The following is an 18605-nucleotide window of genomic DNA, read 5'->3' on the forward strand; positions in this document are numbered from 1 at the left end:
TGAAAATCACTTTTTATTAATTTTCAAGTATAAAACAGTATTTTCTACATTTGCTTATCCAATGCAAATTATCTCCCCTGTGGTCAGTTCCAGCATTAACTCTTAGAGGTATTTTACACCATGATAATGGATTGTGTTTAATCACAGAACATATCAAAATGAATTTGTGAGATAAGAAGAATGAAACAAAATTAATGTCAAGATTCAACATTGTTCCACCTTTCTTGCAGAGTACCTCAGAGAACACAGCAGCCTTACATTTTTTTGTGAGCTGTATTCATTCTAGGATTTTTATCCTTTGGCACTTCAGATTATTTCAGGTAGTATTTCTTTCTGATATTTTCTCCCTGTACTAGTGTGCAGAGACATTCCTACATTCCTCTGCCTAACAGTAACCCATGGCCTTGGGCCAGACCCAAACTAAAGTGCCAGACCCAATAAGCCAAACCTTTTGCAACAAATCTGACTGCAGGACACAATCCCCTGCCAGCCCAGTCCTTTCCTCAGGTCATCAAGTGCCTTCCACTAGACAACACTTACTGACAATGGAATAACAGAAAATAAAGCAAGCAAAACCCAAATCAGAGACAGAATATTCCCTTTTGTGCATGTAACAACAACAAACCTGTGCATTTAAGACCAGATGTAAATATAAAGTAATCTGTTTAAGAATATCCTGCATAGTACCTGTTGTAGGCCATGACAGAAGCATAGACAAAGAGCTATTTCATTTTTAAAGTCTGAGCTCTAAGTCAGATTGTCAGATGAAGCAGCAAATGAAAACACAGTAGAAAAAACACCAGGCAGGCCAAATATCTGCTTTAAATGTCACCTCTGCATCACATGCAGGTGAGACTCTAGGTTTCTATACAGTTACACGAAGAATGTTTGTTGTACAATTAGCCAGCCACAGCACAAACAATGGTGGTTGCTTTGTGATGTCAGTCAAAGTGAACATTATGCTAAACATTATTACTTTTTTTTGTTGTTGCTCTGGTGAGGGATTTTTTAAAATTCTGCTTTCATTTGAGGGTATTTTGTGGTCTTTTTGTTGGTATCACCGTTGATATTTTGGTGATGGTGGTGGTAATGTTTTATTTTAAATGCTTCTGATTATAAAGATTTACAATCTATTAATACTGGAACTCTCACTAATAAATATGGCCACATTTTCAGCCTACAGACATGGTGGTGTTTGTGAAGCACTAAGCTTCAAACAAAAATCCAGGGTTTGCTTTTCCTACAAACACCATAAGTGTAAGTAAAAAAAAATTCAGTAGACAGAAGCTTAGCCCTTGAGTAAGTATGCATTTTTAATACACTACTTCTACATACAGAAGAAGGTGAAAAATCAATCTGTAAAATTAGGAAGTTAAAATTAGGAAGTGCAACAGGTTTCTGTGCATAATGAGGCCAATCAGGAATTATTCACAGGAAGATGCTTTGGTTTGGTCCTTAGAGGACAAATGTTTTAACAAGTAGAATGGTGGTGTAGTTGGTTAAAAATCAAGCTACTGTAATTGCAGACTGGCAAACACTTCTATGCTTTGGACAGCATAAAACCCTCACCTTATTCTGTTCATCCAGAACATTCAAGATTTTAATTCACAGATAATGGGTATTACTCTGAGTGAAAGAAAAAGTATATCATTTTAAGATCAGTGTTTAAGAACAGTGTACAATCTGTTAGAAGGCCTGATATACATTCATATGTGTCTTTCTCATTTTACAATTACCTAATTTCAGCATTTAAAGATTCCTCTAACAGCAGTTCTAAAATCCCACTTTGTTTCAATGCTTATGCAAAATACAGTTGTTTCAGTTCCACTTCCAGAAAACAACTCAGTTTTGTTTAACGTGCTGCCTTGCACCACCATCATCTTCCTCTTCTACTACAGGTTAGAACGAGTCAGCCAGGGAAACTCCTGGAAGCAAAAAAACAAACCAACACAGAATAAAAACTACATCAGAAGGGCAAACAGTAAGAGGGAATCTACAGCATATACAGACTGCTCAAAAATGTTTCATCTCCTTTGGTCTAGAACTAAAAAGAATAACCTTAAATACTGGAAACAGCCATTAAGAGAACTATACAGCCAGTGGGGGAAAAACCCAAACAAGCAGATAGCAAGGAAAGCAGATGGCATAGTGCAAAAGGACCTATTTTTTCCATCTCCCAAATCTAAGAACAATCTTTCTGCCCTCCAACCATCTCTGCCTCCTCTGTGGTTTAAGTGATAGTCCCTAAGGTTTTCAGAAGCTCACCACTATGAAGCTTGCAGAAAAAGAAAGGAAAACACATACATACCTGTTTCTTTCTCTCAGACTGTGGATGAATCATTACATTTATAAGAGAAGGTGTTTGCTTGTCAGTCACACTCGCTTTCAGAGCATTCTGCAACTCTTCTGGTGTTTTAACAAAGTATCCTTTACCTCCAAAGGCAGACATAATTTTCTCATAGTGTGCATTTGGCAGGAGAGAAACAGGAGGTACACTGTAACAGAATGGAAAACATGACTAATGGTATGGGAAAATTGCCAGGCTGACTAATTTAATTACTTTAGCACCAATTTTAAAATGCAAGATGATTATTGTGCTGGCCGGATGAATTCTTCTGGGCTGAAAGAACTATGGCTCCTGTATCACCTAAGATGTGTTTATAGGGTACTGTACTCAATTTTATCTTGTGCAGTCATTCCTCAGCTAAGCTTTAGCCTAGTTCTCTTTGTACAGAGATGTCAGCTCAGAAGCAGAAGTCTTGTGTAAACTCAGAACTCAGGTAATTTTGGAGAGTATCAGGATTTTGAAAGTTAGCCCATGATGAACTCTGCACTGTGTGGGCTGAACTGCTGCAGAACCTGAGAAAACAAATAAAGAATCATCTCTCTACTGCACTGTTGTGCAAACAGTAGGCTGGAATTAGGTAGGCTGTTTGCTTTTGGTAATTGGTTCTTACTTACATGAACTTAGCCCAGGACTAAATTGATTTTATAAATGTAATTTTAATCTTGATCATAAAGCATTAAAAATTAAGAGAATGACCATTTTGGTCACTTCTTCCATAGTTACAAAGGACATACTTTGAAGATGCTTACCATGTAGCAGGGTCACCAAACTTTAACATCTCCTCCCAGGAATTTGCATCGAAACCAGTGTAAATCCCATTGTTGTTCACCACGATTATCAGGATTGGCAAGTTGTATCTATATAAAGACACATTTGGAAGAATTCTGAAATACTCGCCCCCTTCTATAAGATGCTAAGAGTGTCATTTCCCTCACAAGTAAAATGAAAAAAAAAAACATTTCCACCTGAAAAATGATTCAACCATCACTAGTAAAGCATTACATCACAACAACATAAAAAATGAGCTTGTATGTTTTCTGGCTTGTTTTCATGTGTTTCATGGATGCCCCACCTACCAGCAGTTAAATTCTTCTAGTTAAAGTGACCATGAAGATCTTCTTGAGGCAAAAAAACCACTTACCTGCAGATAGTCTCCAGCTCCATTCCAGAAAATCCAAAAGCACTATCCCCTTCTATGCAGACAACTCGCCTTCCAGGTGTACGGTCCCTGGCTACCATGGCAGCTGCTATGGCAAAACCCAGCCCCACTCCCATGGTTCCAAAAGTACCTGCATCAAGCCTAAAGGGAGAATACAGAATCACTATCCCTTTATTTCTACTCAATCTCTTCAACTAATTCATGGTGCCTTTACTTTTAATACTTTGCCATATAGTATGCAAATATTGTTTTATAAATAATTGGTATAAAGAGATAGCACATGTAGAGATTATTATAGTCAGCCAAACATTTGATAAAACTGCAAATGTTTTAAGTGATATAAACATACTGGAGCTCAAATTAAAATTAAGAACTCTTGTATACTAGTGCTACAATAAAGAACTATTCTCATATGCTTCTAGCTTGCATAGTTACAGTATTTCAAAAACATTCAATTACTGTAGAGACAGACAACATGAAATATTTCTATATTTAATTCCTTGAAAATATAACTATTAGTCTGAAAGCCATTGATTAAATACTGCTGTTCAAATTCTAGTCTTCTGTTCAACCATTTGAAATCAAATTGAAAACTATAATTTAGTTAGATCATTTCCATCAGAAGCACATAATGGATAGAAAAGTACATAAAGCAGTAGATTATTCTAGGGTTAACTACTCGAATTTCCTTTCAGATATGTGCAGTGCAGTCTGAAGAGACAACCAGTAACATTACTGTGTACTTATTTTAAATAAGGGGCAAGAATACACACTTTCCCCAGCTCTGCTGGAAGTACATGGGTGTTGTTGGTTGTTTTGCTCACAAAGCAGTATTTTGAGTACCCAGACCTTAGGCATGCAGGTTTACATGAAAGCATGCCCAATATACAATCCAATTTTCAAGTTTTCCCTGTTCTGAAGTGTTCCGAAGAAAAACTCTTCACGTGAATTCTTTTCAACATAAGAATCCCAATAATTGTTTTTATTTTTCATCAATATTTACCACAGACTCTGAACACAGAAACAAACATCAAGGTCAGGGAATTGAACAAAATCTTCATCACTCCCTTTCCACAAGAAGAGAGCAACTATCACCATTCTGCTGCCGAGCATGCAGAGAATTGCTAAAATCAATGACAGGACATCAGTATGTGAATGGAAAACTTTCCTTAATCCCTCTCCCAACATATTATACTTCTGTTTCCCAGGCCATTATTCCTCTTAGCTAAATGAAAACATTTATGCAGAAATATAGCATGTTGAGTCAGAACAAAAGATACCACACCTTTGACGGGGATAGAGATTTGGAAGCATAGTTCGTCCAATGTCCATGGTGTTTGCTCCCTCACTTACTAAAATGCAGTCCTTGGGTATCAGCTCTCTGATGTGATGAAAGACTGTATAATAATTCATAGGCAGAGATTTCTGTAATGCTAATCCCTTAAAAATAAAAGATACTAGTAACTCCCATGAATAGAATTTAGGGTGCGAAACAGAGACACATAAATAATAACCATGGAAATAAAATACAGTCTGCTAGGTAAGGCTGGAGTATTTGGTTTTTCAGGCACTGCATGAAGGTCACTCTTTCTGTATCTATCCTGGTGACACAACATACTTATCAGAGGCTCAACAAGCTCAGCAGCCCTTCAATGGCCTATAATTAGCAGAAGCTATTAAAACTCAGTTTAACCCAAGAGACATGAAATTTTTCTGCACCAGGTGTGACTATTGACAACCCTAAGTTAGCTGTCATCTGTGTGCTGGGAGATAATTCAAAAGAGCAATCTGCTAAAATGACATTATTTTAGATCCCAGTCTTGGGAACATGCACCTGAAGTTGCAGAATATGAGTTACACAAAGTTAGGTATATACCAAGCATCTGTGGTCTCTTGGCCTTCATTGCTTTTAACACAGATTAAACCTAGACCAGCATTGCTAAACTGCACAATTACAAACAATGATTACAATTAGAAGAAAACTAAGGATGTGTCTTCACCTAAGCCTGTTTCCACTTGGATTATCTGTCCATTGCTTAAAAGTTACTCCCCATAATACAGCAGCTCTGGCTGTGGTCTCCTACTAATGGCTTCAAGAATCAAATCCCGAAGTGTAATGATTTCTACACAGTTTGAATTTACACAAAATCATAGAAAACTTAACCTATAATGCTTACAGTTCCTAAGCATAAGAAGAGTAAGCCTGTACCAGAATGGTACAAATTTTCAAAGTCTGGGTGACTTAACTGAGAAATAATTGAGGAAGCTGGATATAGACCAGTTACAAAACTGACAATTTATCAGTGCCTGTTACAGCAAGAAACCTTTTAATGTCTTTAATGTCACACTACCTTCGATCTTTCCTCGTTGTTCTTTATTTTCCCTCTTAGCTTCTGCCACCACTCTGAATTAGAAGGGTATTTCCATGATCTTTTGTTGAATTCTACTAAGAGCTGGAACAATATCGAAATGTTGTAAAGGGGTCTTTCAACATGTTTAAAAGATAACAAAAACATCAATAATAACATTATCAAGAACCATCCCAGCACAATCACAGTAACACTAATCAGAATCTTTAACATAAAATTTGAGAATAGACTGGATATACAACACGAATATACTGCCTTAAAAATGGTTTTCCTTGAACAGCTGGAGTTTTTTTTCTTTTATTTTTAACTGTCAAATTACATCACAATAATCAGAGGAAATTGAGGTCAAAACCAGAGGACATGGGACATGACGTTACCTGCTCAGTCACGGCATTTATGTCACCTAATAACGTTGCAGCTGGCCTTACATTATTCCCCAGCTCTTCTGCACAAATATCAATCTGTATTTCAAAAAGAAAAACAACCATTAACTCAAGGATGTTAACCAGAATTTTTTTTTCAGTTCAAGTGAGGAACATATATAGATGTCTAACATTGTTTTCATATCCTGTTTTGGCTGTACAGGTAACTTCCTTTGTCTTTCCTTGACATGACATCAGAAAACCCTTTATACAAAGTAAAACCCTATGGTACATGCCTATTTTAATGAAAAGGCATATATATCTTTAAAGTTGACTGCTTGCTTCTTTCAAGCTCCTACAGACACTGTGGAACTTTAATGCAGCATTGTATGTGAGTTAAAAATCTAGGTTCAGGTATACCTTTAAAGTTGACACAAAGCAGCAATTTTCTCACTGAGAAAATTGTGTGTATGCTACTTGACAGTAAGAACCTAGTTAGCATGAAGAAACTGAAAAGTAATTGCAACTACGGAAGCAAATCTATCAGTGATGCATGAGCCCTCTAAGGTTACAAAAACTGTTACTTTTGACCAGGTCACACAGACTATGAACTGACTTAGTGTTTTAATACTAATCTCTGACTGTGAAAAAAACTAAGTGACATGAAAAAAAATTTTCTTTATATTTTTTAGGAAGAGGAATCATAAAATAGGTATTATTTGTAAAAATAATATTTGCAAAAATAATGTGTATTTAAAAAAAAATAGTTTAAAAATTAATGTCATTTTGAAGTTTTGCACTTAGTAGACTAAGTTCCAGGTCAGTGTAAGCAGCACAGCCAATATGTTGGATCAACTGTTACTATTTGATCACAGAGTCTTGGAGAGGAGATTTTAAGGACACAATTTAAAGACTTCTCTTTCTAAGAGCTGGCAGATTGTCAAATGCATTAATTAGTTAAACAGCCTTTCTTTCTCTTATTTCATTTCTGAGTGACTGAGCTCTTACATTATGACAGGATCTGAAAGCAGTTCTTTTTCAGAAAAAAAATCAGCCAAGAGAGCAGTACGAAAGATCCCACAATTTCAATGACAGTTTTCTTTCAATGACAGAAATTCCAATGCTCCAAAGATCACAACAGTATTGTGAGTCTAACCCTGTACTGGCCAACTGCATGGATGTGTTTGCCCTCCTCATTACAGCAGCATCAAGCTCTTGATACTAAGAACGATATTGTAACCATTCTTGAAAAAAGTTAGGAAGTAAAAACAATAATTAAAGATAGCATAAGTATTTCTGGAGAATTACCATAACTATATGCACCATACTGCACTGTCCATATGGTAGTATTTGCCACATGAAATACATTACCAAAATATTTTACAATAATTGCTCTGGTCAATGCCAGAACACAGAAGACTTCCATTAAGTGAGAATAATAATAGTAATTTTCCTGCTTACCTGAATAACCTTTACATCCTGTCGATACCTTGGTGGAAGACCAAAATGCAAAATCCAATTCAACCTTGCACCAAGCAAGATGATTACATCAGCATGCTGTAATGCCCTAAAAAAGGGAAATGACAGAAGCAGGTAAGAAGGAATCACTACTACATTTAACAGTCTTTGCAAAATTAGAAGCTACCCTAACCACCACAGCAAACCCCAGAATACACACAGAATTCTTCTTCTAATTCCTCTAAGCTGCTTGCTTAGACCCAAAACTCTGTATCCTTTTATCCAGCCTATCACCAAGCCATTCTAGAGTTAAGGAACTTCAGAAGAAAATTAATTACTATTTTCCTATTACACCATATATAGGAGAGGAATCATTACATTGGGAGACCAACAAGATGCTAAAATGATGCTGAGGTTAAAGCAAAAGACTCACTATTGTGACACTGGCAACAGTGGGTGCCAAAATTAAGATTGGGATGGGCCTCTCAGTTTAGTCTCCCATTAATTTACCTTTCAGATAGGCAGACAATATTTGGCATATTCTCTTATTCTCCATTCCTTCTAGCAGCTTGCTTAACAGTGCTAAAGCTAATATGCTCAGCAATGGACAGCATTTTACTTTCAGGATATATAAATGCTCCATCTGCAAACTGACTCTGTGCATCTTCATACATAGTAGGGTTCTTAAGAGTCCATTCACATTAATTTTGCCAAAAGCCAAAAAAAACCCCTTGTTAAAAATCACTTTAAACATAGTCATCCAGGGTAGTTTGAAATATCTTACTTTTCTTTATAAATAAAGTGCAATTTAAGGATAGGGTATTGCAAACACCACACAGAGACAACAGCTGGCAAAACTTCAACTGCAACATGTGCAGTTCAAGTTTCTGTTTATGGTTTTAAAGCAAAAAGGAGTTTGTCTAGTGCACAAAGTAAAATGTTTATCATAACCTGTTTGCCAGCTCTGTTTTATGTTACAAAATACACACTAGCAACATTAATACATCTACTTGCCATAGGTTTCATAGCTACAGAATATAATATATCTCAAAGTATCTTCCTGGTCAGCATTCTAAAGTGATCCACTTAAATCTGTTGTCCCTTTTCCAGCAGGATCTCCAGTGCTCTACAGTGAGGTGCAAAACATCGTTGAAAACATTTTTGTGGTATGAATTTTCTCTTTCCTGGCATCTGTAGCCCACCAAAATTCCTAGCTGTTTCTCAGCTGTTAGGATTAGAAGCCTTGCTTTATATTTACGTTGATCTTGCTGCAGCTACACAATTTGGATGGTTATCAGGAACTACTCCTTTTGCCATTGGTGTAGGCAAAAAAGGCAGTCCACAAAGGTCCACCAACTTTCTGATGTTGTTTTCAGCATGTGAATAAGCAGCACCTGAATGAAATGAAAGAGACTGCTTAGTACTACAGAAACCAACTGTATTTGCTTGCATTTCAATTAAGCTGATTATATTATGGCAGAAAGAGTACTGTTTCCCATTATGAAAACTGCCTGTTACTTTTCATTCTGAAGAACTAAACATGCCAAACCACAGATACCTGCAGCTAAAATTTCACATATTTTTTACAAAAAGTTTTGTTTGCCGGTTTTTTTGTAAGATTTCAGCGGAACTCTTTTATCAATTTTTGCTAAGCAGGACAGGGAAAAACAGGAGATCTTGTTTATTTAAAATGACAATTTTTAGTGAGTAAAATTTGGTATTATGGGACAGAGCCTTCTGCAGCAGCAACACGAGATGACCTTTATGTTGTGTCATGTCATTTCCTGCTTACCCCCTGCTCCACAACAACCTGCCCAAAGACTCTACTACAAGCCTTTAGAGAAAAGAGAGAAACACGAACAAGTCCTTCCAAAGGTGTGTGTTTGTGCCCACATTTCCTGTGATGTTGCAGCAGTACATGGCTGCTGAATTAAGCTTGCCCAGGCAACCTGGAATAACTGACTGGTCCTTGGGCAATGGCTTGAATATGTGAGTCTTAATTCCTGAAAAATATACTTTTGTAAATATTTCAAAAATTCTGCTAACAACAATATAGAGCACAACACCCAGGTACATTTGTTGAGTAGATTCTCAACTGCTGACATTGACAAAACACATGGTTTTTTTTTTTTTGAGTTTTCCACCTTTTACTTTCAAAGAACATCCTTTTATTCGTGTGTATCCAGCCAGAGAGGAAAAAACCAACCCATAATCTCTTCTGATCTACCTTCTGTTTTCAATTTCATAACTTAATCAATCATAAGATCCATCTCATTTCAATCACTGAACTCCCCAATTAAACACAGACAGAGACAATTCTCCACATCTACAGGAAAATAGCCTGGGTTAAATGGGCTGGTTATTTTAATTCTCTTCCTAGCTGACCTGTATCTTCAACAAGACACACCTCTGCACTGGTCAACATTCCGCAAGGAGGCACAAAAGAAGTGAACCAGCACAGAAAATAATTACCCCCATCTGCAGGAATTGATTAGACTGGCAGAGTACAAAGAAAAGTCTGTAAAACAGCAGCAGCAGCAGCACCTGCTGTGCTGCTGTACATCTCCACACAGGTAGGCTGGCACTTTCAGCAAGAACCAACGGAAAAATGACCTTTGGTTACTCTGATTGTTGCTATATATGCCAGAGCACCAGATAGGGAATATAATTTCTTTAACAGAATTTAAATTGTTCAGAATTTTGGAAGTGATCCCTTGGTATTGGCTCTAGTACTAAAGACAACAGTTATCTGATTTTTTTCTACATAAACTTGTATTTTATCAATTGATTTTTCTTTAAACTAGATTAAAAATAAACCATTACAGAACAGAAAAAAAATGTATCTAAAACCACAGCAGATTTTAACATTAAATTCCACAAGAATTTTGTCATTTTAATACTGGTTGGTTGGTTTGTTAGACTAAAAAGAAGATGGGTAACACTTCTGGGGAAAAGCAATCACAGTTCTTGTCCTGAATGTGCACAGTTCAAAGCTACAACAAAGCATTCTACCTTTGCCAATGATGAGCAGAGGCTGCTTGGAAAGAGCAATGACAGAGGCTGCTTTGGATACAGCAGAGTGTTCAGCCATGCTGATGGGAGGTGGCAGGCAGCACTCCATGTACCTGCAGCCAAGCAAAACAAAAAGAGGCTCTTTAAAAAATTCAAAACAAGAAATGCTAAAAGACAAAACCTATTGTTTAGCATAAAACTGCAGTTGCTACACACCATGTTGCAGCATTTATTAGAACAGGAAATTATTTTTTCAAAACAGGCTTTGAAGTTTTCTCTCCTTGTTTCTTTAATCTTGTAGGTAGTGTTGTTTCAGAGATTTACAGTGACATCAATATATTACCATATTAACTCATTCTTTTTTGCACATTTCATTACAAACTGTCATTTGTATCATGTTATGATGGAATGTCACATCTAGAGGCTGGATTTTCTTGGTTTAGGAAAATAAAATAGAAAATTCACCTATGAATGAATTTTCTTTTGTTCAGTGACTTTAAAAATAATGAATGTAATCTTTACGCACTTGACAGAGCTCTTGTTCACCTGAAGATTCACAAAATCCCCAGGAATGTCAATATAGCAGGAACCTGGACGACCATACATACTGGTCCTTACGGCCTAGAAAACATACAATCACAGTTTTAATCACTGTTTGACAGGATTTTAAAAACATCTATATTCAAAAAAGCAAGAAAACTCTGCTGTAGGCAGAAAAGGTGTGTAGTTTCATTTTGCTGATTCATCACAGTGGAAGCTTTTATGGATTGATTTATACAAAAAAAATAGAGTTTTGACAGCTATTTATACTTTATCTTATATATCAGCTATGGCCTTTCAGGAGATGCACAGTATTAGACTTTAAATTCTTTGTTTAATTTGCAATGAGACAATTGCATTATCAGCTGTTATGATTGGAGATACAAAATTAAACATTCATGCTGAATTCTACTTAAAGTAGCGCAAAGAGAGTAAAACCAAGATAACCAATGCCTCCATTTTCTATTACTTTTGATCCCAGTTCTTCTATTGCAGGTAGATGCTCTGCTGAATTTGCACTTCTGGAAACAGTATGACTGTATGTAGGAATTTAGGCTGACATGGCTGAAGGGTTGCTACAGCAGTATCAAGAGACTTCTCTAATCCTCTCTGAAGCACAGAGATAAGCATGTTTTTTTTCTCACTCTTAAAAATACCCAACAGAGTAACAGCCAAACTCAAACCCCAAGCACAACCATCTCCACTGCCCCCTCCAAATCTCCTTCACATGACAGTGGTAAAACAGCTGAAGCATTGCATTTCTTGTTATTGCATCTCTCCCTAAAAGCTTTTATTTCATAAAAATTTTCCAACTCTATCTGAAGCTAACAAAAGTCACTGCAGGGATCAGTAAGCATCTGACTGGACTAGGATCTATTTCTAGCCTACTCCATAGCATTGTTCATATGGTAGAACGTCTCCAGTTGTTAATTTACCCAATCAACCATCATCTCCTATCTCCTATCTGAGCAAATTACTCAGAATAACAACTATATAAAAATAAACCCACAAAACTTAAACAGGAGACAGTTACCTCATGTTCTGTTGATCATTTTGTATTTTTTCATACCTTTTCAATAACAGCAGGAATAACTTCCAGGCTGCTTGGGCGGACAGACAGCTTGTTGTACAGCCTGCCAGCTTCAACCTGAATAAAGGCAAAATTACCATTGTACTGATTGATCAAAGTAATTTTCTAATTTCCACATGAATAAAATGGAAGAAATGCCAGATGAAAACCAACGAGGTGGAAACTTCCCCATAGAAAAATGCAGTAGCAGCTGGTGAAAACTGTCAAAACCATACTTGTTCCTCCAAGTGCTTAATTTTTTTGTTTTTTTTTTCCTTCTCCCATAAACTGGTTTATTTTCTTGGACATTTCACTTTTGTCCATCTCAGAACAAACCAAGGTAATTTATACCAGCTGAAAACCTAAAACAGAGTATGAATTCCAATATGAAGGCAATATGCAGTATTTACACAATGTCAATTTTAAACCAGTAGATGGAGCAAATCAACAGCATTATAAGATCTGCTAGGAAATGTTAGTGTTCAGGATTGTTTTTCCTACAATAAAGAAGAAACAATAATTATTTAACTGATACCTTCCTGCAGAAATTTATATGTCTGTGTACCTGTGGGAATTCTTGGAAAGCTCCCATGGTTTCCTGATTTCTGTCAGAAGAACCGCCAATAACAATCAAAGGCCTAGAAAAGTATATTAAAAAACAAGCAAAAAATGCTGTAAGTGTATATATATATATATACACACACACACATATACATATATATATACTTATATATATAACATCCACAGATCTGTACAAGAATAAATACAGAATGCAGAAATGGATTCTAAATATCAGAGTGTCAGCCAGTAGCCTTCCCAGCAGCTTTTGGGTCACCAGTTTTGGGACAATTTGGCCATATTAAGTGTCTTGGATCATAGTTCTAAAACCAAATCCCATTGCAGGCAATTTTCATTCGAATTTGAAAATATGGGGTGACACAGTGGTTTGAGGGAATGATAACACCTAATAAGAAGTTAAAAAGTATTGATTGTTCCAAAAAGCATTAAGATGCGCAATTGTAAAGGATAAGCATAAGCACTAGAACTAAGAAACAAGCTAGGATAGAATTTTTCAAAAAGATGATGCTTTCTTCCTATACAATTTGGAACACAGTCAAGTTAGCTGGCTGAGAGCACAAGTCCTTGTATTTTGTTTTTAGTAAAAAAACTGCAAAACCAAATAAAACAGACCAAAAATTAACATGCCTGCAAGCAGTCCTGAACTTAAATCAGTTCACAGCTATGCAAGGAAGGCAGTATTACTTTACAATGAGGGTTATACATTCCACAGGAGCACATTTTTACTGGAATTTACAAAAAATATAATAAATAATTTTCGTACAGCGAATGAACACCTGTCTTTTATTCAAATTGTAGGTCAAACTCTTAAAATGCTAAGTGCTGACTCAACAGAGGAAAGTTGTTTTATTAATCTCCTTATTCATCCACACTGTATTGGGTCTATAGCTTTCTAGGCTTTATCTCTTAAACAATTTCTCTTCAGATATGGCCTTATAGACTGCATTTAACTATAAAATGTATCAAGCTGAAACACGTGCAGAGTGTTCCATGCATAATCCTAAAATTAATCACCCATAAGACTTGGGGATATGTGTATCTAGATCCGAGCTTCATAACCAGGCCATTTCTCTGCCATGCATCAAAAATCTCAGTTCGAATCCCCCTGAGCAGTGAAATGAGAACTTCAGGCTGTATCTTACCCCCATGAAAAATCATTATGGAAAAATTCACTTGGTGACTGCTCTATACATTTCATTCTGCTTATTCTCTCCCCTCAGCAAAATGATTGTTACTATCCAAGAGTATTTGACAGCGACAAACCCTGTGTTCCTCTCACTTGCCTTTTCCAAATTAATTTAAATATGTTAATGAACAAATTAACTACTACTTCCCAATAATGAAATACAATTACAAAACTGGTCTATTTAGAAAGGCAGCCCCAACAGCTGTATCTTGAAAAGGTTTAGTTTTGCCCTTGAAGTTTTAAATAATTCTGACTAGAAAGAAGTTTTTCCCTCAAGGAAATCATTGTACTACTGTCACAATATTGTAGACATTTTGAAGAGCAGCGCTCATAGACCAAGGCAAAAACAACAGTGAAGCAGAAAGAACATTTGACTATAATGAAACTAATAATGGTAAGTCTTATGGACTTGCAAGAGAGCAACTTCAGTAAACTGAAAAAAATTTAACTGCAATTTCAGCATGCTTGTGTTTACTCCAAATCTTACCAACTATCACACGCTTTGGAGTTTGTTGTCACAGCCAGAATGAGGTACAAAATCTTGCTCAGAATGAGACAGGACGGGAGGCAGCAGCCTGGCAGGTAACTTTCAGCATGAAGTACCAAGAGGTTTTACCCTTGAAAATGCAGTTTGCCCTCAAAAATGTCTCCTGCAAGTCCATTAAGTTACATGTACACTTCTTTCTTACAATGATACTCCCAACTTCTCAAAAGCAAGGTTTTCCTATAATCTTTTTTAGTCTAAGGTCAAATAGTGACAGCAAAACTTTAGTCAAGAACCCATTTTTTAAAAAAAGAATTTGAACACTAGAGGACTTTTTTTCAAAATGTCAGACTTGATTTGTAGTGTTCCCATTACCGAGCTTCCCTCGTCCATCAGCCACTGCTAATTCAGTGTTCCAATGTTCACACTGCTCTGGATCACATTCTGTTCTGTGAACACATCTGCTTGGTATTGCTACAGCTTCTTCCCAAAATACCTCAGTACAGCTTTCTGAATAGCTTTCAGTGACAGACCAGACAAAGCTGTCACGTCTCAGTGAAGGTTTATAGGAGTAAATACTATCCCTCTGCACATCATTTAGTTCAATACTTAATTACTGCTCTACATGTCTGCGTGGGGAGCAAATAGGGATTTTAACAATGCAGTTGTGAATTTATTCATATATGAAATACAGCAATTCAAAGGCAGTATGAATTTAAATTTAGGAAACACCTTTCAGATGATCTCCATGATCATGAGAGCATTACAGGCTAATATTGACTTCATTTTCAAACACATCCATACAACCAGCTACACTGCTAGCTTTTCTAATATACACACAATGGGGCAGGACAAAACCAAGAATTTTATCCATGAGAATACAAAAAATGTAACTAAACTAATTTTAAAGTTGATATAGGAAGAATTCCTGTCTCATTATCCACATGAAAGGGGAAAAAAAGTAAAATACTAAATACCATGGAGCTCAACATCTGAAACAAGTAACAACATACAATTATTGGAATTTTAAAGGAAACATGCAGTTAAATTACCAGCAGTTAATGGTTGCATTTGCCATCCCTCCAAGGGCGTGTAAGAAACCTGGACCGGACACTACAAGACATACTCCTGGTCTACACAGAAAATACAAAAAGAAAAAAGGAGGAAGAGAGAAAAGGAAAGTGAGCACAAAGAACACCAAATAAATAATTAACAAAAATTAGTAAGGTGCTGAAATATAGAATATTAAAGTTTTACTCATGTCACCAAAATTCATGAAGGGCTAGGAATTTGTATGAATGACTAAAGGCAGACATGGAAATCAGAAACTATGAAGCTGTATCATTCCAATTAGAAAGGCAAGTGAACAACTATGTGCCACCCACACAGAGGTGAGCAATATACACAGGCTTATCCTGACACAGCTCCTGACTTCTATTACATTTGCTCTGCCATCTAATGTTCATATGCAATTTGGGAAACTTATGTTTGCAGTTTTCTCAACTGCACTTTATCAGCAGTTGCCAATGAAGAAAGCTCACACTGGAAGAACTGCATCTGATTCAACACAAATTTTACTGAAATTTAATTCAGGCAGAGACACTTGCTATTCCAGGTGATGAGATAAAAAATGGTAATTCTTAACTAGTGAGCATTTCTTAACAGCTTTGCACACTCTTTACATACCTGCCAGTCAAATATCCAACAGCAGATGCAGCATAACAGGCCTGTTGAAAATACTGGAGTTAGTGATACTATTATTATTATTATTATTATTATTATTATTATTATTATTATTATTATTATTATGCATACATTTAATGATATTTTATAAATAACTTTCAACAAAAATATAAGCAGGTACAGATTCTTCCTTGACTATAAGAGCTTAAATGTAAGTAAAAGCTGCATTTCGCCCTTTCCATTATAAGATGTGTCCATGGAAATTAATGTGAAAAATCCCAAGACTCTTCTCCACTTCTCTCCACAATTCAGGTTCCTGTTCTTACAAGGCATTACATTAGGATTATTTGGGATTTGAAATAGAAAACAATCAAGCAGAAAAAAAAAAAAAAAAAACCCAATTAAAACAAGGGAAGAAAAAGAAATAGACCAAAACACAAAACTTCTGCTTTCCACTGCCTTCTGGATGAACATGGATGAGAGACTTGCAAGAGAAAGTCAACAAGCAGAAATGCAGCCATTCTGAATTGTATTTCAGAAATCAAGCAAAAGGTTGAAATCTCACATTGGAGAGAATAATTAGATGATTTGGGATTGTCTTTTACAAGCTGAGCTGCTGAAATACATCTCACTCCACTTTGGTACCACACATTTAAAGAAAAATTATGTTTTGAAGAAAAATCACAAAAGTGACATCTACAACATGTGTTGGCAGAGCTCATCAGCAGTGTTACAGCAGAATATGTTTTTAAGCTATTCCTGTAGTGATATTAAACATTTGGATATAAATTTCACCTGGTAAAATGACAGTATGTGATCAAGAAGTTCACAGGTGACAACAGAACTCAAGAATTCACATGTGACATTGCCCAGCCTCTCATATTTTCATACTCCCGTCTTCAAATCAGTGAGTTCTAACACTTAGTGAAAAAACCCTAATTTTGCAATATTTCGTAATTTTTTTAAGTAAGCTTCTAGCCTTAGAACCCGCCTCTTTAATTTTTAAATAGAGTGGAGATTTGATTTTAATTATAATTGAGTACTCTTGTGGTAAGATGCCCACTTTGGTTCCAGCTGCCATTATTAAAGGGTTCTTTAAGCCTGATTCCCTTCACAGCTGCACTAACTCCAGGATATTGTATGCTCACAACTACCTTAGGATACAAATATAAAGAGATTGCTTTGAATATGTAGTGATAATTATTATTAAAGATTAAGAGCTAACATAAGCAATGTGTTTTGTTAATAAACATATTGTAAAGGGGGTTTTGAAGTTTAGAACTGAGCTGGGTTATCAGTCTTCTGAACAACTGCAACAATCTCTAATTACCAAAGGACAGATACAAAAAAACCACGCCCCTGTGAAGTTGCAACACAGTTTTCACCGTTCAAAGGGCATGTGGGTGCCAGTGAGGTGCTTCAGGGGCACTTACACCATGTCAAAGGCCACAGGAGAACGGCTTATGGACTTTCAGCTCTGTGCTTTCATCAGGAGTTTCTATTCTGCAGTTTTATGAGCTTTTCACAGAATTCTTAAGGTTGGAAAAGACCTCCAAGATCACCGAGTCCAACCTGTGACCAATGACCATCTTGTCAACTGGAGCACGGCCCTCAGTGCCACATCCAGTCGTTTTTGAACGCCTCCAGGGATGGTGACTCCACCACCATCCTGGGCAGAATAAGAACATAAGGATGCCAAGCAACAAGTACAGTGCTTGATTATAATCTCATCATGTGATTTTATTGTGATTTGTTTATGGGCCCTATTTCCTATGAACACTACTAATTAAAATTTTATCACTTTTACAGGGAAATCCTTTTGCTACATCTGGCCTAGAAATGCAGTAGAAACTCAATGATTGGGGAAAAAAAATCCCTTAATTTTCCATACATCATATACAGCTGCCTTCACCAAAAAAGGAGGCAGCTGTAGAGACATCTTCCACAGCCAGACCACACAACTGAGCCATTTAAAACTATGACACATATATATTGAGTATATCTTGAATATACTATATATATATATACTCTATATATATATACCTTTCACCCTTTGCCAAGAAATTACTCTATTATTCACTGAGGATAAAGAACAAACCAAAACTCACTACAAGATGCAGCTTCATTCATCCTTTTCAACTCCCCAAAGAAGAGAAATCATGACATTTTGACTTTAAAACAGTCTTTGTGCTGTTTTTATTCTACTAACAAAAGCAGCTCATAATTAATCAGCAGAATGTTTTTTGCCTCATTCATCTAGTAAAGACTAATAAATAGAACAGCATCTCGTTTGGCAGTGCAAAGCAATCTTCTCTGTTAATTACAGTCAGATGAGGAAATTAATTTTAATCATGTTA

The 18605-nt window shown here is 36.2% G+C and overlaps 1 protein-coding gene across 1 annotated transcript in view; it reads right to left on the reverse strand.

Annotated features, from left to right (window-relative positions):
• HACL1 (2-hydroxyacyl-CoA lyase 1) overlaps nt 1-18605 on the reverse strand; it is a 21181-nt gene continuing 2576 nt past the window's right edge. The window contains exons 3-17 of the mRNA XM_041411494.1: nt 16252-16292; nt 15618-15698; nt 12882-12954; nt 12317-12394; nt 11234-11328; nt 10708-10820; nt 8954-9089; nt 7699-7804; nt 6253-6336; nt 5858-5959; nt 4792-4946; nt 3489-3647; nt 3097-3204; nt 2309-2495; nt 1-1925 (exon numbers count right to left, since the gene is read on the reverse strand). Coding sequence (XP_041267428.1) covers nt 1893-1925; nt 2309-2495; nt 3097-3204; nt 3489-3647; nt 4792-4946; nt 5858-5959; nt 6253-6336; nt 7699-7804; nt 8954-9089; nt 10708-10820; nt 11234-11328; nt 12317-12394; nt 12882-12954; nt 15618-15698; nt 16252-16292 — 1551 coding nt within the window. The 3' untranslated portion in view covers nt 1-1892. The remainder of the gene's footprint in view (nt 1926-2308; nt 2496-3096; nt 3205-3488; nt 3648-4791; nt 4947-5857; nt 5960-6252; nt 6337-7698; nt 7805-8953; nt 9090-10707; nt 10821-11233; nt 11329-12316; nt 12395-12881; nt 12955-15617; nt 15699-16251; nt 16293-18605) is intronic.

The sequence above is a fragment of the Onychostruthus taczanowskii genome, unplaced genomic scaffold, assembly GCF_017590055.1.
Source record: "Onychostruthus taczanowskii isolate IOZ18803 unplaced genomic scaffold, ASM1759005v1 scaffold36, whole genome shotgun sequence".
NCBI classification, from domain to species: domain Eukaryota; kingdom Metazoa; phylum Chordata; class Aves; order Passeriformes; family Passeridae; genus Onychostruthus; species Onychostruthus taczanowskii.